The following is a 21,993-nucleotide window of genomic DNA, read 5'->3' on the forward strand; positions in this document are numbered from 1 at the left end:
TTCAAAATGTAACATTCATGTATAAAGAAGGATAAACTTTATGTACATACAGATTGCCGGTAAGCAGGAATCTATTTCATCTTTACCTCATCGTTGTTATTGTTGTTATTGAATTCGAATGACTGATTCTTGCGTTTAAGCTCCTGGCAGTGAGACCAAAAGGTGGCCAGCCGCTGATCACTGTTCGAGCAGAACTCACGGAAATCCTTGAGCATTTTCAGCTGAAAGAGTTCCCCATCGGCCGAGTTGTTGATCGTTTGTGCCTTCCACTTTTTGTTGGGTATCATGTGGTTCCAGGACCACAAAAAGCCAACCTTTTTGGGCACATTCGTGTTGTTCGTGTGGCCATATACACAGCGCGTGAAATTTGCCTCTTGGAGCGTGGGAGACTCCACCTGATAGTTGTTGGTGGCGCAACTGAAAAAAGGGAAAGAGATTAAGGTGAGATTCATGGAAGATCTATTTAATATCCTACCGAATCAAGGCAAACATGTTGCCTGTACAGTGAACATACTGATACTCCTTGGGCAGCTGCAAGGAAAGTTTTATTTAAACTTTTATTTCATTCATAGGTGTTATGGCTACACTTACATCCTTGCCGATGCTATACTTCTTCTCCAGCACACAGGGCAGAAAGCCAAACTTGGCTAAAATGGCTTCTTGCAGAAACAGCATGCGATCGGATCTGCTTTCCTCGGGAAACTCTACGGGAAAACATTTATAAAATGTGCTCAAGTTTTCAATTAATCTATACACTGATTCCTACCCTCGAAAAGCGCAGCTCCATTGGGCAGGAATGTGACACAGAGTGGAATGAATATGGGTCCCCTCAATGGATCCGATTTCTTGGTAAATGGTTCGGCCATCGGATCCGCAGGTACCGATACCAAAAAGTTGAACTGATTTGCCTTACGCATCCAGCCACCAATCTTTAATCGGAGAGAAAATGATTACATATAAAACGTTGACATTTAGGGTCTTAGTTTACTCACCAAATCGGATACAATCGGACCCGAGGAGGTTACCCATTCGACGACAATCTCAAATGCAAAGCCCGGCTGCAGCACAGTGTGATGCTTCACGTGTCCCCACTCCATGCGATCGCTCTTCTGGTTTACATCAATCTCCAAATGTGACTGACGATAGACGCGCTCTATAAAAGATTATTGAAGTTGGGATTTCAATGGTAAGAGATGTTAGCTGGAACCTACTGTTACTGCAGTAATCCGTCCACGATTGCGGTGCTGGAAAGTCCCTTAGGAAATTGGGTATTGGTGTGATCACTGGCTCGTCGTGCCACAGGAAGCTACAGCCCTGGAACTCTATCTCCAGCCATTCATTCACAAAGGCACAGTAATCATTTAACGGCGGGGCATAATCTGTTTTGAGGCAAGTGAAGATTAAAAGCAAATTTTTAGCTGGTTTTTTAAAGGCCAAACCTACCTTTGGCATTCTTATCCTGTTGCACAACGTAGTAAAACACAAATCCAGCCACCACGGGTTTGCTCCAGTCACCAGAAGCATGACAGATCATGCGTTCCCTTCGAGAAAGCATATTGGGAGTTAAAATATCAAAAAGATAAGGAAAACCCACTTGCGCATGGCTTCCAGCAGCTCCAAGGGATGCCTGCCATTGTTCAGGCGTGTCTTCAGCCACATCAAAGCATCGTAGGACAGAAAAGTGCAGGAGGGCAGCGATTGGGTTTGCGAAAAGTAGCCCACGCCATTCACAGGATGCTTCATGGCCTCGAAGATCTCCACGAGCGTGGCATTGGGACTGAACTTGATGTCCACGGGGAAGCTATCAAAGGAACAGAGATAAGAGCAGTTTAAGAGGAGTCCATAGTCGTCTATGACTCACCCATCGTCCTGATCATCTCTGGCCGCCAGTCCAGCGGCAGCGGCTGCATCCGTGGCAGGAAAGACTCGCGATATGCGGCCATTGTCGAGCTTCGGACGAGCATTAATGCTGCCAAATAAGAGAAGAACGAAGGATTAATAAAGTCTGGGAATTTGAGGCACATTTGAGCTGATGGATCCTCTTCCATGGTGTGGGTCACATGTGTCTTTGTGTAGTGGTGTGTGGTTGGAGGATTCGGCAAGCCAATTGCATTGTTGGTTAGGGATTTTCGGGTTTGTATGCGGAAGGTTGGTGTTGGGTACTGGAGTATTAGATTGCAACTACGATGATGATTGGGGGGTATTGTGGTGGGGCGTGGGATTGGTGTGTGGCACAAACCTTTGCTGCGGTGAACTTATAAGATTATGATGCTTTTCTGTGATTCTAGGAGTGTCATGCTGCTGGAAAGCCAAATACCAAATTAAATTATATCAAAAATATGTACAAAATACAAACAACGGAAAAGTAAATGAAACAAGAGAGACCAAAAACAAACAGCAAACCTATGTACAGGTGGTGGTGGTGGGTTTGGGGGAGATGCACAACAACAGGAATACAATACAAATTAATAGCTGGGCAAAAGAATAAAAAACAATACACAAAGAGAGACTTACTCCCACAAAGCAGAACACCAATTCTATATGCAGTTTGTACTTTCGTACACCTAGTAGTAGACACTATAGCCACCCGAATCCCTCACAGCGCGGAACGTGCAATTTTATACAGAAAATATAATCATAGAGTGCAAGTGTGTATATTGAGTGTGTGCGTGTGTTTGTGTGTTTGTAGGAGGTGTGTGTGTGTGGTAGGGGGGGAAGAGAAAGTTCCTTAGATCTAATAATTGGAATCGATATAAAAACCTGGGTCGCTTCTCCGGCAATCGATTGCTACCGACTCGCTCACGGAACGGAGAATTCATGAGTCCCTGGGGGGTCGGGGTCAAAGACACAAGAGAGGAAACGAGGGAGAGAGACATTCATTGGAAAGAGAGACAAAAACATTAGGTAAAGAGCAGTACAGTAGAGCTTATCAATAAATTGAAACTCAAATTAATTGTAAAAATTCAGAAACGGATTCGAATTGAAACAGAAAATGCATACAAATCGGAAAATTAAACGGAATATAAGATATTTAAAAAAAACAAACAAAAAATAAAAGCTTAAACATTAGATATAAATAGTTGTTGTTGAGTAGATAGATAGATAACCTGAGTAGGCTGTGGCCTGGATATAATGCTCGTACTGTGGCGTCGCTTGGTTAGACTGTGGGCGGTGGGGCTGTCCTGTAAAAAGTGATGCGAAATATGCTCGAATAACATCAAGGATAAGCAGCAAATGGAACTGAGAGCCCACTGTGGCTTGTGCTCTGTTCCCTCAGTTCACGTTTCATTTTGTTTCATCATGCTGCAGGCGGAACAAAGTGAACTGAGGGAACACAGATTTGCCATCTCTGGGGAATGCTTATCGATTGATTGATCGACATCACTGGCCGGTCGATTAGTCAATTAGAAGACACACTTGGCAGTTGGGCAGGGGGACGTGGGGGAAGAAACTCTAAGTAATGTAACAGAACGGGTAACGCAACAGAGATTCACAGAATGCAGATATACGTATGGTACGCAGCCCCCAAAGCGGAAACATTTCAATCTTACTCTCGCCTTGCGCACAAATTGTCGCTTCAGCTTGCTGACAGCCTCGATGAGCCGCACAAAGTCATCCACTTGCTCGCTGGTATTGTCCACGGTGACATCCGGAAATATGTCACAGCGCTGGCAACTGGCAATCTTGCTCACAATATTCTCACGTGGCAGCAGATACATGCGATAGCGCCAGTACTTGAGACTCTAATGGGAGACAGATTTTAATGTATTTAAGCTTTCAGAGATAACCCAGAGATACACACCTCCATCAGTGGATAGTCCACATCGCCACGCGTGCATATATACAGATCCATGTGATTCCAGTTAAAATTCTCCAATTTCTCTGTCGTAAAGTTCACGCCAGAGATCTCGTACGTCTCATGCTGTGGGGCATGGAAGCGGTACCTATAGTCCACATTGATGGGAGGATACGGATGCCTGAAAGTATAGAATTTCAATGAGTTAACCATAGCTAAGGGCATGTTGCATACTCCCACCTGGGTCTGTAGCCCGTCACTGTGATGACCGAACCAATCAGCGAGATCTTGTGAAAGATTCTGCCAATGGAGAGCAGATACTCCTTGTTGCTCTCACTGGGCTTCACCGGCAGCACTGCAGAGGTGGCCGGCACGGCAGTTGGACCACCGGCAGCGGAGCATGTGCCACCAGAGCCCCCCACCGATGGTCGCTCCTCGCCGACAATCAACTGGAAGCCCTGAGCCAGGCGCTGCGAGACAATTTCCTTGCACACCTCCTCGGTGGACAGAGGCTTGCGGTAGATGGCCCTGCTCTGGGCATACTCATGGTTCACATCATCCGGCAGCAGCGTGTAGTCCGAGATCACGTAGTCGTTGTGCAGCGATCGCTTGTCGGGGAAGTAGTCCGTGGTTATGGGCAGACAGGCGGGTATGGTGAGCGACTTCCAGTCAACGCCTGCAAGCGGAGCCGCCAAAAGCGATTAGCCGATGTCCACAATGAGCGAGCGGTGGGAGGTGTATGTGAGGTGTCAAGAAGTACGCAAGTAGAGAAAAGCCAACGCCTCGATACAAAACTAAACCAAAATATAAATCGCTTAAGCTAGAAAGGAGCGAAAGAGAGAGGGAGGAAGAGAGAGACCAAGGTGCTCCCGCAGCTACGGTAATAAAAAATCAAAGGAGGAGACTCCCATGGGTAAGGAAATGGGACTGGGGGCTGTGATCCGCCACCAACGGATGGGTTAGGCGTATGGTGTGGGTGCGTGCAAGTGGGCGCGAGAGCGATAGCGTGCGTGGCATGCTACACTACAGCAACAGCAACTACTGAGAGGAGCAGCAGGAACATGCTCCAGCCTGCTCCCCACGTAAAGTCAAACCACCTCCCTGTGGATGCGGTGTGCATGTGTGGGTTGTGTTGTGGATAAGTGCGGGGGTTTGGTGCATAGCATTCTACCAGGTGTTTGTTCTACGATTTAAGCTATAATTATTATTGTGGGATGAGTGCTACATGCATGCGGCGTAGGGGGTGAGGGGAGAGTGCAAAGCAAAGGGTACAGTCTACAGGCGGCAGATACTTAATTCCCTCTGGCGGGACTATTTGCTCATCATTTTTGTTTCTTGATTGTAATCTTTGCTTCATGGAGCAGATGGTTAAACAATTCTAAAGTTTGCAGAGCTTCAGGACCTACGGAAACTCTAGTTTTTCTAGTTTCAGCTTATATTTAGCAGAGTTTTCAGTTTAATCTATAAAGTTTCCTACAACAAGTGTTTCTAGATGTAATATTGAAAAATTCCTTTAAGGGTATTAAAGCAAATAAAAGCGATTCCCGAGAAAACTTAACGCAAACTGGGCTCTGTAAAGCTTATTCAACAATTCCAAAATTGCGCTATTAATATACAAAATATCAGATGAAGTAATTGTCAATTTTAAGCTTTGATCAGACGGACAATCTCTAAGCCCCTCAGAGTTCTGCAGTCAAAGCAACAACGACAAGCTGGCCGCTACATGGAGTCAAAGGATTATAGGGAACAGAGGCTCAATCGATGGAGCTTTCCATGTACATTCTATAATCTTTGAGTTCCTTATTCGAGTTCTACAGCTACAAAATATACAAAAATGTGATGCAGTTTCAGGCATAACTAAGTACTACAGTGCTTCCAAATAGTAAATGTATACCATAATGTGTGTTTGTGTGTGTGTTGTGTGTGCTTGTGGATGCTTTTGCTAAATGCAATTTTGTACAAAAAATAAGTACGATTACTTGTGAATATTTTGTATTCCAAACCTATGATGATTTTTCCTTTGCCAACCATCTCCGACTCGGTTGCCAATGCCATCGGTTCGAGCGCAGAGTCGCCTCCAAAGGGATGTTCGCTCTCGACAATGGGCCGCAAATGTTTGCCCGTCGCCGCCGCCGCCGCCACACTCGCAAGAACTAAACAAACGATCGATGTGGATGGAATTTTTGAATTTGTTTGCGGAATTTTGACATTCATTTTGGGTTAGATCCAATTGCAGTTCGTTGATTGATTGATTGATTGATTGATTGATTGATTGGAGGATCGCCGAAGGGTACATAAAGTTAATTAAAATTGAGTTTTCCGTTTGAGTTTCTGGTTCGCGCGGTTAGAAATGGGCTACGTAAAATGCATTAGTTTGGTTCCGATTTGAATATAAATATTGGGAGGAGGAGTAATGGGTTCATGGGTTCATGGGTTCATGGGTTCAAGGTTTGGGTGCGGTTAGTGGATGCTACTATTGCTACTACCTTTCCGACAACACGACTGAGGTCGAATCTCAACCAAAAAGACAAAAAAACTGACCAAAAGGCCAAACATAAAGAGACTAAAGGCAGGCGCCATCAGATTGAGCGCCAACGGACGCACATCCTTAAGTAACTCCTCGGCGGTGGTGAACTCTCGAATGTAGCCCAAGCGGCGTGCGCTGTAATAGCAACTCTCCAGCCACACATTCGTCAGGCCCGCCTCCTGCACGTGCAGCGAGAAACGATGCAGCGGATCCTTGAAGTGCGAGTCAATGCGCAGCTGAAACTGATAGGCAAAGGTGCCATGGCATAGCGACGACAAATAGAAGAGCTTCGTCTTTAGCGAACGCTGCTGCCTGTTGTAGAACTTCCAGCGAAGTCTGCTAATCGGATAGATGTAGCCCGGCTCCATGTTGAGGCGACGCCGAGCAAAGGTCTGCGCATCCGTGAGGCTAAACATACGGTCAAACTCCTCCGCATGGCCAAAGGAGCCCACAATGTGTTGCACATCCAAGGGCTGCGCGAGAATGGGGTACGGCAGGCGGAGAATCTCCTCCAAGCTGCTGGCCAACTTGTGGCTCAACGTCACTGTCAGGAAAGATATCAACTTCGTGGAGTACAGCTGGTAGATCAGGCAGATTCCAAACAGCACCAGGTAACAGCTCACAGTCCGGCGTATGTGATGCTGATAGCAGCCACTCAGGCGGCAGCCGGGCACTCCCAGCAGTGCCCACAGCTGGGAGTCCGGCACAAAGCGACGCACGCCTAGAAAATGCACCACGAGCAGCGTCAGCAGAACACTCAGCCACACGGACCACTGAAAGGGCAGCAACACGTACAGCGTACGCGAGATCTCGTTGTCCTTGGGTATCATAAAACAGCGCGTCTCCAGGTGCACCGGATAGGAGTAGTCCACCCGCTTGGACGTCTGCATGGTGTCGTACAAATGGACACTCAACTCAATGCGATTGCTGGCTATCAACTCGATAATGGCCGGCATATTCATCCACTGCGAGCCATTCACCGACAGGGGATACACCTTCAGGCTGACATTTAGATGTGCCATTAGTTGGTTGAGCATTACGCCACCCGCTCCGTCCAAGCGCCATTGATGGTTGAGCGTATCCTGCGACCAGAAGGTGTTCGGAACATCCAGCTGCACGGGCAAATGCAGCTCGTAGCCGTTCAAGTTCCTGCTATTCGGTGGGGGAAATATCTCCATCAGATCGTAGTGAGAGAGCCGTTTAATTCTCAACTTTGGATAGGGATCCATTTGGTAGAAAAATCGCTGTGCCACAACCACCAGAGCGGAGCGAAACTGCAGCTGCCAGAGCAGCTTAAAGAACTCCTCCAGAGCGGGAAGCGGTTCCACCTTCTGCAGCAGAAATAACGTCTTGCTGTAGCGGCGTCCTCGTGCTCGTTCCGCCTGTAATTGAATCACTGGATCCCTCGAGTCCCTGGCAAACACCACATACAGCGAGTCCTCATCCTGCAGCTCACTGAAACGCACTCTCGCGTTCGCATCTGTGGCCGTCATTTTTGGCAGCAGCTGGAAGTGCATGCTACCATTGGCCCTGAGCTGTCGATGTAGCCCATCCAGATAGTCGGCGCTGATGGAGTCCCTGCTGTTGACAATGCTGATGGCATGCAGGCGATGCACGCATCCAATTTGGTCCAAAAACAAGGCTAGCTGCCCGGGCAGCGTAAAGTTCATCTCTTGCTCGCTGCTCTGATGCGGCAGAAGCAGCAGCAGAATCACCACAAACCGGAGCCACATACTCCCATTCGGGGGAAGCGACAATCCCAAACTGAATTGGCTGTCAGCCAGTGTTCGGGTTGTCCTTAAAGATAGGATCTTCAATCAGTTTTGTGATTACTTACCCGTGGTAATTGCCGGCGTCCACTCCTGCTCGCCTGTGGCTCCCCAGACATACGATTTGGCCTGCGTTGCCGTCAGATTTGGAACATTTGCGGGCAATGCATTCAGCAGCGAGTTCTGTCGCCTCTTGAAAACTGCAATTGACAGAGGGGAATAAGGGAATAAAGTCCATGGGTAATACAATCTGTGTCCACACTCACAGTCCATCTTTTCATCGCCCATCACAAAGCTGTGCGACGAAACCGATTTGCTTAGCATGGAGTGCGTGGACAGACGATCGTATTGCTCTCCCGCATCGCAGGCAGACTCCTCAGTCTCGTTGTTATTGGTGGTGCTGTTCTGGCTGTTATTGTGGAGTTGCTGCAGCGGACGCTGTCCCGCTGGTGCGATCTTCGCTGGCACTGCTTGATAATGATGCTGCTGGATGAGCACACCCGTGGGTCCCTTGGGGAAAATGTGCGTCCAGCGGCGGCGATTTGAAGTCAATTTTATTGTCACTTGAGAGGGATCAAAGGGATTGATTAGCGCACGTCCGGGACGCACAATTGGCGCAATGCTGACAATCGTACGACGGGAGTTCTTCTCAGAAGCGAGAGACTCCGAGAGATTTGTGGTATCCGGCTGGGGGGAGAGTAAAAGTTGGGTTTTAATCGAGAGGGAATCATTTGTGGGACATACCAGTGTCGCCAGCATGGCTGAGGTGCCATGATGTATATCTGGATCGGACATTTTGCGTCGCATGGCTGGGATCTGTGTGGGCGTGAGGTTCTCCCAATCGTTGTTGCGATACGCATACGTCTCCAGACTCGGCACCGATGTCTTCTTGGCCCTAACCACGCGCTGAAGAGAGCTAAAAGGAGCAAAGGATTCATTAGCAAGGTACAACAGGGAGTCTAGCTGCTTACCAGGTGCTCTGTGCTGGCAATGGCTGAAATATCTGCTCATCGTACGCATCATAATCGAAGAGAGAGTTGTGCTTGTACTCCGACTGTTTGCAGCTAAGGAAATTCCGCTCATTCTCCTCTCCCTCGTCCGCGTTCAGCGACTGATCGGAGACGAAAAGCGGCAGCTTGATGCGCGGTATAAAACTGGAGTATGCAATCTTCTTGTTGGTGGAATAGAAGCTCAGGTTGATCCAATGTGGCAGGGAGTAATCATCGGCAGAGGTCAGCGTGGTGTCCTTGTTGTGGAACTTCAACAGCGGCACAGCGTGCAGCGGCTGTTCGCCCACGCACACCAGATCGCTGCCCACGCCATTGTCGATGATGCGCTGCTTGGTGATGTTTGTCAACTCCCTGTCCACCGAGAAGACACCCACGCCGGGCGTAATCACCACCGAGAGCTGTCCGGTGCGATCGAAGGTGCGATCCAGATAATGCTTTTCGAAGGTATTCAACGAAATGTTGAGCACCTCCAGGAAATTGCCCTGCGTGGCCGTGGAGTTTGTGGCCGGGGGAATCTTCATGTGCTGGCGCTCGTGATAGCGCAGCACCGTTTCCTGGTAGGAGGTGAAGAGCTTGCGCAGCTGCCCCAGCACCGTGCACCAGTCGTCGTTGCGCTCGTTCTGAATCGCCACTCGATAGAAATCCTCGTAGAAGCGACCCTTGTAGTCCAGCTGCAGGCAGTCGCGCATGTGCTCGGGGAACTCATCCAGACTCTTGGCCGCATAGAAGGTGCGCGAGAACAGCACGATGGTCACCTCGTGATTGCAGCTCAACTTTTTCCACTTCTGAAAGAGTTCGGTGAGGAAGCCATTCACTGCCTTCTCGAAGTACAAGTCCCCGTGGATGTCAAAGTCCCACATTTCCGAGGACATCTGCAGGAACAGGTACACCATGGAAGTGCTGCTGCGGAAGACGATCTTTGTGTCCTCGGTGATGACGCCGCTGGCCACACGTTCGCCCTGTGACCACATTTCATACACCTGGCAGCGTATCTGCATGTCGTTGTAGTCAATCTTCTTGTTCACATACACACAGGTGTCCGTCTAAAAGGGCCGAGGGCATAAATCTTGAATCTTCCAAGGATTGTGACCATTTTTTTCTTACCAAATAAGTTTTGAGGCGCCACATCTCCGAGCGACCCATGTACTGATCCTTAAAGGTAATCTCTATAGAGTCTAGGGCCACATCTGCCGGATTCACTATCCGCATCACCACATTCGAGTAGGGCCGCCATTTAAAGGCAATGGCAATGCCCGACTCGATGCTTATCACATCGCGGCCACAGCTGCCGCTGAACTCTGTGATCTGCAGCAGCAGATGCGTGCCGTTCTCGTCGTCTGGCACATATATCTCCACCACATCGCCCACATTTGCGTTGGGATGGTCCTTCAGGTTCATCACCAGGTCCGCATCTGCATGAAAATATTCAACAGCAGTTAAGTTTGCGCAATTTTGAGCCTCACACTTTTCCCTTGTGTGTTTGCTTACCGTACGACTTGTTGCAGCCACGCGTGTGTGTATTCAGCTTGTAGAGCTTCATTTTGTTGATGCGGCGTTGGGCAACGAAACGCAATCGCGATTAAATGTTTAATTTACAGTGCAATATTGTTTTATTCGCATTCTGAAATCTTCTTTCTTTCGTGTTTTGTTTAGAGCTCAGTGTAACCGCGGAAATATCGATAAAATATACCAAAATATACCCTAGCATTTTTTAAATATACTGCAAATAATTAATTTTCCTCGATTTTGATGTTCTTTTTGACATTACTATCTAGTTATAAGTCACCGCGCCAAAACTATAATCTTATCCGAATTATCAATCAATTCTAGACAAGATTTGCTAGTTTTCACCTGTTCTTTGGCATGTTAGTGCTGTGTAATGTCGAAAGGCAAACTGCTGTTGTTTATACGAAAGGGGAATTCATGAACGAACAAACAGCAGAACCAGTTGCCAAATTAGCAAAAACTAAGTGTTTAATTATAAGATAAATATATTTATCGTAGCTGTCGTTCTTACTCCATTAATTGTCTTCGTTGATTTTGATTCTGTTACTTGCGATGTGTTTACTGTTTATTGGAGTAGGGCTGGGCAACGTTGCATGGACACTCTTCATAGTTTATGCGAGCATAAATTTAAGAACCCCTTGTGGAGGGGGTACACACGTTGCTTGACCATGAATTTAATCAAAACAATTAGACCAGAAATTAACACATTTTGATTGGTTGTTGATTTCAATGAATAATTTTATTGGGTCGCAAATATCAGTGAGTACATTCGGACAGTAAATTTTGTTAAAGACAGTCGTTATTTTTCGCCTGGATAGTAATAATCCTCAGTTCAAATAATTCACACACCTATAATAATGCACTTCGACTCCTCATCGCATCGCCCTTTCCTCTTCCACCTTCTCCTCCAGGGTTCGGGTTCGGGTTCGGGCTCGGGTTCGTTTCGCAATTTATTTGTTGATTAGAACGCCACCTCCTACGTCTTGCTGCGTCCGCTGACGACAAAGATTATTTCGGGCTGATAATTTAGCATTTATTATAATCAGTTTTTGTTTGATTTTCTTTACTACTTATAGCGAGGGTTATGTATACATATGAAGGCGTTGCATTCGCTTTGATTGGGGGCGTCAGGGGGTTCAGATCCAGCGTTTGGCTCGCTCTCCAGGATGCGCAACGATTAGTTTTGGTTTAATGTTATTTTAGTTTTAGTTTAGTATGTATGAGTGTGAGGGGGGCATATGGGGGGCATGTAACAATTGAAAGTGGAGGGGGGAGTGTTCGTGTCGTTGTTGTTGATGTCGTTATGGCCATCGTTCGTTCTCGTTCACGTCTCGTCTCTATTCTAATTCAAAATATCTCAACACTAAGCTTAAACATTAGACAGAACCACGATAAAACAGACTCCTAAAAGCTAACTAAATACGTACGGGCTACGATTAAACATTAATCACTAAGTTTTGGAGACATTGACGGGCTGGCGGGGGGACATTGACGTTAAGGGAACATCTCTCGACTATGAGTTTTACATTGCCACGGTGGCCAGGACGACGGTGATGTCGTCGGGCTTGCCTCCGCGCGCCTGTATATTGTTGCGACGAGCGCTGAGGGCAAAGGGCGAGAGGAACTCGCTGTTGAGGGACAGCGTGCGTGCCATCAGAGCCAGGGTGTTGGCCGTCATCTGTAGCTTGACGGAATCCCGTTCGCCCTCCACATCGCGCAGCACATCCAGCAGAAGGGCCTCCGGCACATTGTCAAAGACGCCATCGGTGGCGATGAGTATAACGTCGCCATCCTCCACAGGGAAACTCATGGTGTCCGCCGATTCGGGGCTATCGCTCAGTACGTTCGGGCCGTGGCCGGGCGGGGGCAGGGATAGCTGGAAGGGCGTATTGAAGTAGTGCTGTTGCTCCTCAGACTTGTGCACCACCTCACCCTGCCGCACCACCATGAACCCACTGTCTCCGATATTGGCAGTGTGCACCGTTTTTGTCTCCCGATTGAGGATTAACACGCAGGCAGTGCTGCTGCCCAGAATGGGCTTCTTCTGCTCCATCAGCTCGCAGTAGCTGTATGCCAGCAGGTTGACGGGTCGTTGCGGGTTGAAGTGACTGCACTGCACCAGGCGCTCGCATGTGCGCATCAGGAAGGAGGAGAACTCGCCCGGATCGATTCCGTAGCTGCGCCAGCCGCCGACGCCGTCGGCCACGCCCATCACATCCGCCTGCTCTGTGGATGCCTTGAACCAGGAGTCCTCTCCATACTTTCCAGGCTTATACTTGTGACGCAGGTTGTCCTTGGCGAATCCGCAGACCACAGACACGAAATGTGGCCGCGGGGAGGCAGACTTGAGAGCACCTTCGCCAACCTTGCTGGCCGCCCCTGCTCCGGTGGCAGACTCCAAGAGTGTGGAAAAGCTGCTACGGAGGGCACGCGATATCATACGCGATGTCCAGTGAAGCGAATGCATCGCTCAGAAAAACTAGTGTGGTCTCGTGGTTTGGTCGATCGCGTTAAAATATGATTTTCACTTTCCGTACATATAGATATCGATTTTACCACTTGTCGTGCATGGAAAACGCGTCGTTAGGCATGAGTTGCATGCCCTGGTGTTGCAACAGTAACTATTTCGGTGATTGAACTTCAAATTATTCACAATTTTCAATTTACGTTCCAATTAAATGCGAAAAAAAATGTTATGTCTTATGTGCAGTGTGACCAGTGTGACCGCGATAAAACATATCGATAATATAATAAATCGATAATATCGATCGAATATACAGTCAGGGTCTCGTAAATATACCAAAATATACCATTGCATCATCAAAATGTACCGTAAATATACCGTAGTCTTAAATCCGATTCCTCGATTTGGATGTTCTATTTGATATTACTAGCTTGCTTAGACTTTCACCACTGAAACAATTATTTAATCCGATTAAAGAATCAATTTTGCTTATTATCAATACTCCTTTTTATTGGATTGTATACCTTATGACCTTATATTTTACAAATGTGTATTTGAAATTTTCATTCAAATCACCCCCCCCTGACAGCAGACACATGTACATATGTTAACTGATATCATTGTCAATTAGTGAAAGCGGATTATAAGAATAAGCATAAGCATTATACCATAAGAATATATTATAAGCTCGGAGTACTTTGGGGGCAGTTCTTCTATCTTTACAACATAATTGGGGCTAGAATACGGTTTCGACATTATTATTCATAAGTTATTATTCATATTTATTATAATTCTTTATCATCATTATCGTCTAACTAATCACCTATGGATGGTGTTTTCATTGATTTGATTTCTTTTCTTTTATTTATATATATTTTATATTAATTTACATGTTTGCTTACATGTTAGGTTCCCAGTTTCTACACAACAACTACATTTTGTTACATGTTTGCATTTACATAGAGATGTGCAAATACGAAATTTGGTCATCGATGATTCTTCACCTCTAGTGGTCACTGTTAACTTAACAGTCCACAAATTGTTGTTTTTCGCCAAAAATTCAGGTTTACACGCACTTTATTTACGCAGCTGTTGTTTTTAGTGGCTCTTGGCAAACACAAGAATTGTTGTTGGTGGCTTTTGACCCAGTTCTAAATGTGAAGGCTTGAAAAGAAAGCCAGCTTAACAGCCAAAACAAACGCAAAGTGGTTGTAGAGTGTTGGTGTTACCTGTGCTGGTGTTGGTTAACGTAGACAACGAATTGTCTTGTCTGTGTGTGCCATTGGCATCGAAAATTTTGCATATACACATACAACACAAGCAAACACGCACACATGTAGAAAGTAAAAATAAAATAAACCTAAAAATAATAACAATATATGTAACACACAATATAATATATTGCAGATACAAAACAAAATTGATCGACTCACAGTTGTGTACGGTGGTGTAGGAAATTGGAAAGTGCACAAAAAATTGCAGAGTACATAACGGTATTACATACACAACTCTGCATGTATGTGTGCGTGCGGCGGAGTAGGAGTCTCATTAGTCCAAGCGAACGAAGACGCTGGTTGGAGCTGTAGGAGCTTGGAGCTGAAGCTATGACGACGCGTGACAATGTCGTTACAAGTCGCTTGTCCAAATTGATGCTCAACAATGCCACGAGCATCAGCAGCAACACCACCACCACCACCAACAACAGCCAGACGCCTGCCTCCATGGTGCAATCACCAACGTCGCCTGGCGAGTTATCCGAGTTGAATCAATTAAAGCGCGATGCTGATCCGCAGTTTTCGCGCTTTGCCGACTATTTTGTGATATGTGGACTGGATCTGGACACGGGCCTAGAGCCAGATCGCTTTGCAGGTGCGACTCCATACCGAGTTATTCCATGGAAAAGTGACTAAAGTTTTCCATTCTTTTTTTAGGGGACAATCTGCATTGCTCCCCCCTGGATAGGGCATACAAGAGCAAACCCCTGGCCCACTATCCCGAACATGTTGCCTGGAATCCCTTTGATGCGCACGGGATCTGCATGGTAGGTCCACAAACACACCCAATCCGCTGTTCATATTTCATAGTCATAAGGCACGGTCTCCCCCGGTTCCCTTACTTCAATTGAGCTCAATTGGCTGCCCTTTCAATGGAAATTCATGCATCGCTGGCGGCGTGCTCATTGATACGTGTGGTGGGGTGAGGGAGCAGAGACAGAAACATTTTTAATTGATGCCACATTGCCATCAGCAGACGGCCACGACGATACGTCGCGTTTTTACCTCACTCCATATAATCATCTTATCATCATATTGGAATCTCCAGCGCTCGACCGCTCCCCATCAATGGATTTTATTTATAACTTTTGAGACATTGCCTTATCTAATATTCGTTTTTCTCTGTGTCTCTGTAGCTCTCGTTGCCTCAGGGCCTGCGTTTTCGTACCCAAAAACACAACATTGAGCCGAGATTCCATTCGTTTGCGACCACAAGAGAGGATGGCAAACGATGCTATGGCTTCAGCTTGGTCTTCTACGAGGAGATACGAAATCGGAATATCTGTGGAGCCATTCACACGCTGCAATCCATGTTCATTACGGAGCTATCGAATGGCCAGCAGACGCATTCGCTGAGTCGCGTCAAACAGGATGGGCCTGTGAGTCGCTCCCTGCCGCGGCACTTTAAGGTGGCGGGACAGGCACCGCAGTCCGCACAAAGCTACTACGACATCAACAAGGACAAGTTGTATGTGGCCAAGAGCATTTCGCTCATTTGTCAGGCTCCTTATGCCTTTGCAGCGCAGATATTTCTCAAGAATCTGTACAGGTACGCGCACGGGAGATTTTTCAATGGAATCCCAAATTAATCTTCTTTTCTTTGCAGATGTCTTCCACGTCAGCCTGGTGCTGGCATCAGTCTCGAGTCCTATGTCTATAACATTCTCTATGAAGTGATGCTACCTCAGCCGGGCAAGTCGATACGCGTTTATTTGCCACCCACAGAGCCGCATTTGTCGGCCATTGCATTGATCCTGCAGCGTCCGTTGCTGGCCACGGAACTGCCGCTCCTCGACTTTCCTCTGCGTCTGCTCTTCAAGTATCTGGGCGTGGAGTGTGTTATACAGCTGCTGACGTGTGTGCTGCTGGAGAACCAAGTGCTGCTGCGTTCCACAGGTAAAAGAAGAAGCTTCCCCTTTTCCTTATTCCTCACTGATTTCTGTTTTCTAGACTACCAAAGACTCATGATTGTGGGCGAGTGCATAACATCGCTGCTCTTTCCATTTGTATGGCCGCATGTTTATGCACCCATTCTGCCCGCTGCACTGCATCATTTCCTGGATGCTCCGGTGCCGTTTGTGATGGGTTTGCATGCCGGTTGCGAGGCGGCGCATAAGATTGGCAGCGAGGCGGCTCTGTGCTTTGTGGACATTGACAAGAAGCACATCCAGCTGCCGGAGGAGTTACCTGTGTTCCCCCACAAGCAGGACTTCATGGCGGAGATCAGCTCGGTGCTGGACAAATTCGAAATTGAGCGAGATCGCGACCAGGAGCCAAGTCTTAGGAATGGCTATGCGGTGCGTGGCGGCAGCGGAGTGGGAGGAGCAGGTGGCATCGATGCCATGATCTCGAGCTGTACGCTGCCCACGGGCCTGCAGGCGGCACGACGCAGCAAGGAGCGCTTCCAGCAGCTGCAGGAAACGGTCTACACGCTGTCCGGCCCTGGACAATCACCGGGCGGCGGACCCGTGGACTATCAACCGCTGACGGCGCATCCCTCGAAGATCGATCATGTGCCGCGAATTGCTGACTTTCTGCGCCGCAAGGGCGGGATAAGAGGCTCTCAGGGAGGTTCACCGGTGGGCAGTCCCACTGTCTCGCTCTCCTCCTCCCCCGTGGGTGTCTATCAGGATGTGGATGCAGTGGATGCCACCATGCCCATGCCCAGACGCACCGAAAAACCGAAACTCTCGGTCGTGGAGCAATACTACCAGGATCTGCGCATCAATAACTCTGTGCGGGAGGTCTTTCTCAATCGCTTTGTGCACATGTTTCATGCGTACGAATATTTCGTCATCTATCCGAATCAGGTCAAGGACGAGTGGCTGTCGAATCGCGAAACGTTGCAGAACTTTGACAAGTCCTCGTTCCTCTCGGATCAGCCGGAACACCATCGTGCGTTTTTGTCACGCTTCCTTGAATCTCAGATGTTTGCCACGCTGATTGACAACAAAATATTGTCCATGTGGGAATCGCTGCCGGATGAGCAGCTCCAACTGTTTGATCATCGTGTAAAGCTCTTGAGGTAGGAGGTTTTTCTGTTACAACTGAAATGTATTCCATTTTTAATGTTTTCTCTCCTTTTACTTGGTGTAGACGCCGCCATGGTGAGAACATGATTTGCGCTACCAGCTATGAGCCTTGTGTGCTCAGCCAGGAATCACAGCAGGGCTTCGAGAAGCGTCTCAATTGCATTGACATCGAGGTGACGCCACCCAGCGAGATTCTGTCCAATCGTGCGGCATATTTCCGCAGCTTTCCGCTGCTGGAGAAGGGCGTGCTGAATCAGGAGTGCGCCTCGAGGTAGTCATCACCTTCTCTCTATGATTATGTATTATTATATCCCACAGCAGCACGCCTAAGTCCAAACCCCCAACCACCCCCCCACCCCCAGCTAACTCTCGCACACATTCCAATAATCCTACCACGAAAAAAGAAAGACAAAAATGTCCCAAAATGTACCTAAGCCCCGCAAAAAGGCTATCAAATTAATGATATTCTAATGTTAATTATACGACACCATATAAAACAGAGAAACTAGAAAATATAGACCATAGATTGTATGTATGTATGTACCTTTTGTTGCCCCGTCGCGCGTCTTCCACAACAATCTTGGGGAGGGGGAACAGCTCCACTCCACTCTACAACATTCCATTTTCTTTTAGTAATTTATTTGTTTGATTTTTTCTATCACTTAACAATAAATTTTGCATTACTCAAAGCCTTAATTGAGACTTTGTTTTGTTTGTTTCGTTTTATGTTTCTTCCTTCACTTTGTAACCATTTCCATTTGTATTTTATTCGTTTTTTGCATGCTTTGGCACTCCCAATAGATCATAAACCTGTCTATTTCGAACCATCTTCCCCCACTAATCCACCTTTATAATGTTTCTGGTCAAAATTTCAACTAAAATTCAACATTCATTCGCGGCTAACATTCAAAATTAAACCAAAAAACAACCAACCAATCCTCTAACGCAAAAACCCTCTGGAAAAAAAACAGAGGCAACAGCTTGCGGCGGGTTAAGAATGGGAATAAGTGGAGGGCCAGGGAGATCTCGTTGGACCAGAAGCCCTCCAGCAACAATGCCATCAATCGTTTGTCTGCCAATCTAACCACAGCGGATGTGAGTCCAGCATTGATTGCCCAAGCAAACTGGACATTTGTGGAGCGTCTTTTAAAGGTAAATACAGGCATGATCCATGACTATTGATTCCCCCTAAAACCATTCTCTTTTGTTCCTCTTTTAGGACATCAAATCGAAGACCAAACGCATGCTGCTGGAGAAAATGGGCAATGAGGCGGTGGCTTTGGGCCTCAAGGGCGATGGCATCGAGGAGAATACTCTGATAGCCAGCATGTGCGATCTGCTGGAGAAGATCTGGTCGCATGGACTGCAGAATAAGCAAGGAAAGTCCGCACTGTGGGCGCATTTGCAGGCCTACATTGAAATGCAAGAGGCACGCATTGGCGGCGACAGTTCAGGCGTGGAGCAGACGCCGCCAGTGTCCAGCAGTCCAAGCAATAAGATGGCCATAGCCACAGCATCGCCAGCACTGGCATGGAATGCAATGCGCAAGCGAATGGATTGTAAGTTTGACAGACCAATCCAAAGGATTCGTTTCCTTTATGGATAACCCTCTGTTCCCTCAGATCTTTCTACATTCCAAACGGACTTTGATGGTCCGCCCAGCCCCAATCGCAGTCGTTCGCGTGATCGCAATAAATTTGTGGGCCTGGAGCAGCTGTGTCCGCTGCCAGAATCTCTAGAGTTCGATGTGAAGTAAGTAGTTTTTATGGCTGCTTCGCATTCCACTTTATTGACTGACATTATCCCATGTAAATCGCTTAGAAACGTGCTGGCCATGGCTGATATTAAGACGCACATTGGCTACACCCGTGCCTGGGTGCGTCTCTCGCTGGAGAAGAAGCTGCTGTCGAGACACTTTCGCACGCTGCTCTCGGATGAGAGCCTGCTGAGGTCGCTGTACAAACGCTCGGCCTTTCTGCGCTGCGAGGAGGAGAAGGAGCAGTTCTTGTACCATCTGCTGACCCTCAATACCGTGGATTACTTCAGCTTTACCAACATCTATCCCACAACGAGTAGGTCCAAGCTAGCTGCTGCCTTACCCATCTCTTACCCTTCTCTGTTGCCCCACAGAGCTGCCCTATCGCGTTGTCATCTTCCCCTCCCGCAAGTATGGCTCCTATCACACCTCCAGCAATGTTTGGATCATGGTCTCGGGCACCATGAATGAGACACAGCGTGTGCCAGTGCCCAAGGGCTCACTGGAGTTTATATTTCATGTAAGCATTGACCCAGAAACGAAAATACTTACCCTGAGTATATAAATAATCCTTTTTCTCGGGCAGTACAAGAACCTTGGCCTCCTGACAACCATGCGCATTGGTCACGACAATTCGGGGCCCAGCCACAAGTGGCTCGTTGAGCAGGTGGTGATGCGTAATGAGGTCACCGGACACACCTACAAGTGAGCCAGAAACAAACCCCACCCATTGGTTGACCCATATTTTAATGTTTTATTTCCCACCTTTACAGATTCCCCTGTGGCCGATGGCTGGGCCGTGGCGTGGATGATGACTCCACAGAGCGTTTGCTGGTGGGCCAGCGCATCTCGACGAGTGTGAAGAACGCCGAGCTAGTGCCGGACACACGCACGCCGCCACGCACACGCAGTCCCAGCGTGCAGCGACAGGAATCGCTGGCACCATCCGAGATCCAGCATCAGTTGGGCAATTGCGTGAATGTTATTGTCAAGTGGCACTACAAGCCCAGCAGGGACCGGGATGTGGGCACTCTAACGAATCTCCTGTGCGGCGATGATGGCCTGGTCAAATGCCTGGAGCAGGTTTTCCTTTGTGGCTTTCGTTCTGCGCGCTTCTTTGGCAGAAATCTTTACATCTGGGACTATTTTAGTAAGCCAAAGAGCGGAGATATCTGTGAAGTACAGCTCCTAATCTTCTGCTTCCCATTTTAGCCAAAGTCAAGGAACTGTTTGAGCAGAATCTACAGCTGGAGCTGGAGGACTCTGCCTCCAGCATGGACTCCTCCTTTAGCAACAGCAGCGGCGGTGGCAATAGTCTACAGCGTCGTGAAATCTCCAGCATCTGGCGCTTGTATGTGCAGCTAATGGACGAGATCAACGGCACGGCGCTGGGCAAAGATGGCAAGTTCCAGCTGCTGATGTGCCTGAGCCTGCGAGAACATCTGCTGACGCGCCTCATCAAGCCGATGGCCCTTACCAAAGTCACCCAGGAGATGTACGACGAGGAGAGTTTCCTGCGACGGCGAAATCTTCTCACCTTTCTCATTCAGATACTGGAGCCGCTTGACGACTGCCACATTGTGCTGGAGAACTCCATTACCCAGGGCATACGCATTCCATCCCAATGCTGATCCGATCCGATCAGATCAGACCCGAACCAATACTCACTTTAACCCACGGACATTTCTTGCAACCAGTGACCTAGAGAATACTCATATACATATGCTCTTAAGGAATCTCGGAAATACTCGAATTCGTTGTTAGGTTTATCTAAGGAAACTTTGCCCATTATATACTCATCCCTTTACACATCCTTGCCATTCAACTCCACTTATGCTTGCCAACAAATAACAAGTCAAACATTGAGAGAAAACCAAAAGAAAGGAACGAGAAACGGGACGAAACCATGAAAATTTAAGCCAAAGTCGAAAGAAATTCCTTATCGAATTTTTAAGAACATTTACTGTGCAATTAAGACGTTTACCACTAACAAATTCTAAAATGTTGTTCAAAAATCTACATATTATACATATGTATGTATATCGATCTATATATGAAGCGCATGTAATTGTGTGCGTATGTGTGTAGCTACTAAATAAGATATTCTTGGTCAATTTTGCTATGTTTTATGCTCGTGTTTTTTGTGTGCGAAAAAGTGAAATTTCAACGGTAGCTTTTGATTTAGTTTTTCTTTTACCAAAGAACTTTTGTTTTTTTATACATCATATATTATATTTTTTAAACAAGTGCAAAAAAGATATACCCAAAGGTGTTTTTAGTTTGTATTCATTCTAGCTTTGTGTTTACCACATTATTTAGCCAAAAAATTTTTGAATTTATTACCCTAAGACACTGAAAGTCAATAAATATGCAAAAGACAGCAATTAAACACATTTTGTTTATGTTTAATAATATTATGGGGTTGGCAAGTCGCTAAATATCCAACCAAACAACCTGTTCAAGGAATTCAATTTGACAGAGCTGTTCGAGATATTGTGATTGCCAAAAAAAAAGATATATTTAATAAAACCAATAATTACCTTCAGTACCGTAATTACAGACTGCAGAGGCACTGCAGAGGCAGAGGCCATATAAGCATATATAAGCTGCGGGACGGGGTGGGTTTAGCCACTGCTAATGCTTGATGCTGATCAAGAATATATGTACTTTATGGGTTCGGAAACGTTTCCTTTTGTGTGTTACATACATACATCCGTTATTCCCCATAAATGAAATATACCCTATTTACTCTTCGAGTACCGGGTTTAAAAAAAAATTGTGACGGAGAACCGTTGTCCTTTAGTTTGCCTGTGTGCGTGTATCAAGCTGTAAGAAAATACCAGTAAGAGACACCTGTTA

The 21,993-nt window shown here is 47.0% G+C and overlaps 3 protein-coding genes across 12 annotated transcripts; 1 reads left to right on the top strand and 2 right to left on the bottom strand.

The window, feature by feature from the left end:
• Nucleotides 1-37: 37 nt before the first annotated feature.
• Nucleotides 38-10,773, bottom strand: LOC117587162 (GATOR complex protein Iml1). 8 transcript variants are annotated; one of them, XM_034277670.1, is made up of 21 exons: nt 10,591-10,768; nt 10,207-10,514; nt 9,064-10,145; nt 8,837-9,008; nt 8,359-8,779; nt 8,161-8,292; nt 5,800-5,949; nt 4,037-4,472; nt 3,803-3,977; nt 3,552-3,743; nt 3,108-3,182; nt 2,240-2,298; nt 1,862-1,969; nt 1,595-1,801; nt 1,444-1,541; nt 1,212-1,379; nt 993-1,153; nt 767-929; nt 592-704; nt 476-531; nt 38-417 (listed from the first exon to the last, which is right to left on the bottom strand). In XM_034277670.1, exons 1-21 carry the CDS (start codon nt 10,640-10,642, stop codon nt 72-74), a joined length of 4,674 nt encoding a protein of 1,557 aa, XP_034133561.1. In that variant the 5' UTR covers nt 10,643-10,768; the 3' UTR covers nt 38-71. The 8 variants fall into 8 exon arrangements, with proteins under 8 accessions (XP_034133561.1, XP_034133560.1, XP_034133559.1 ...); XM_034277669.1 differs by having other exon boundaries at nt 2,240-2,301; XM_034277668.1 differs by lacking the exon at nt 2,240-2,298 and adding an exon at nt 2,761-2,825.
• Nucleotides 10,774-11,325: 552 nt separating this feature from the next.
• Nucleotides 11,326-13,294, bottom strand: LOC117587166 (protein phosphatase PTC7 homolog). Its single transcript, XM_034277679.1, has one exon. It carries the CDS (start codon nt 13,073-13,075, stop codon nt 12,131-12,133), a length of 945 nt encoding a protein of 314 aa, XP_034133570.1. The 5' UTR covers nt 13,076-13,294; the 3' UTR covers nt 11,326-12,130.
• Nucleotides 13,295-14,074: 780 nt separating this feature from the next.
• Nucleotides 14,075-21,520, top strand: LOC117586928 (DENN domain-containing protein 5B). 3 transcript variants are annotated; one of them, XM_034277289.1, is made up of 15 exons: nt 14,075-14,136; nt 14,480-14,941; nt 15,004-15,113; nt 15,483-15,895; nt 15,953-16,242; nt 16,297-17,371; nt 17,443-17,649; nt 18,350-18,530; nt 18,598-18,937; nt 19,001-19,130; nt 19,200-19,450; nt 19,509-19,654; nt 19,721-19,839; nt 19,908-20,284; nt 20,347-21,520. In XM_034277289.1, exons 2-15 carry the CDS (start codon nt 14,677-14,679, stop codon nt 20,763-20,765), a joined length of 4,323 nt encoding a protein of 1,440 aa, XP_034133180.1. In that variant the 5' UTR covers nt 14,075-14,136; nt 14,480-14,676; the 3' UTR covers nt 20,766-21,520. The 3 variants fall into 3 exon arrangements, with proteins under 3 accessions (XP_034133180.1, XP_034133178.1, XP_034133181.1); XM_034277287.1 differs by having other exon boundaries at nt 14,086-14,415; XM_034277290.1 differs by lacking the exons at nt 18,350-18,530; nt 18,598-18,937; nt 19,001-19,130; ... (3 more) ...; nt 19,908-20,284; nt 20,347-21,520 and adding an exon at nt 18,180-18,327 and having other exon boundaries at nt 14,087-14,415.
• Nucleotides 21,521-21,993: the final 473 nt, after the last annotated feature.

The sequence above is a fragment of the Drosophila guanche genome, unplaced genomic scaffold, assembly GCF_900245975.1.
Source record: "Drosophila guanche unplaced genomic scaffold, DGUA_6, whole genome shotgun sequence".
Taxonomy (NCBI): Eukaryota; Metazoa; Arthropoda; class Insecta; order Diptera; family Drosophilidae; genus Drosophila; species Drosophila guanche.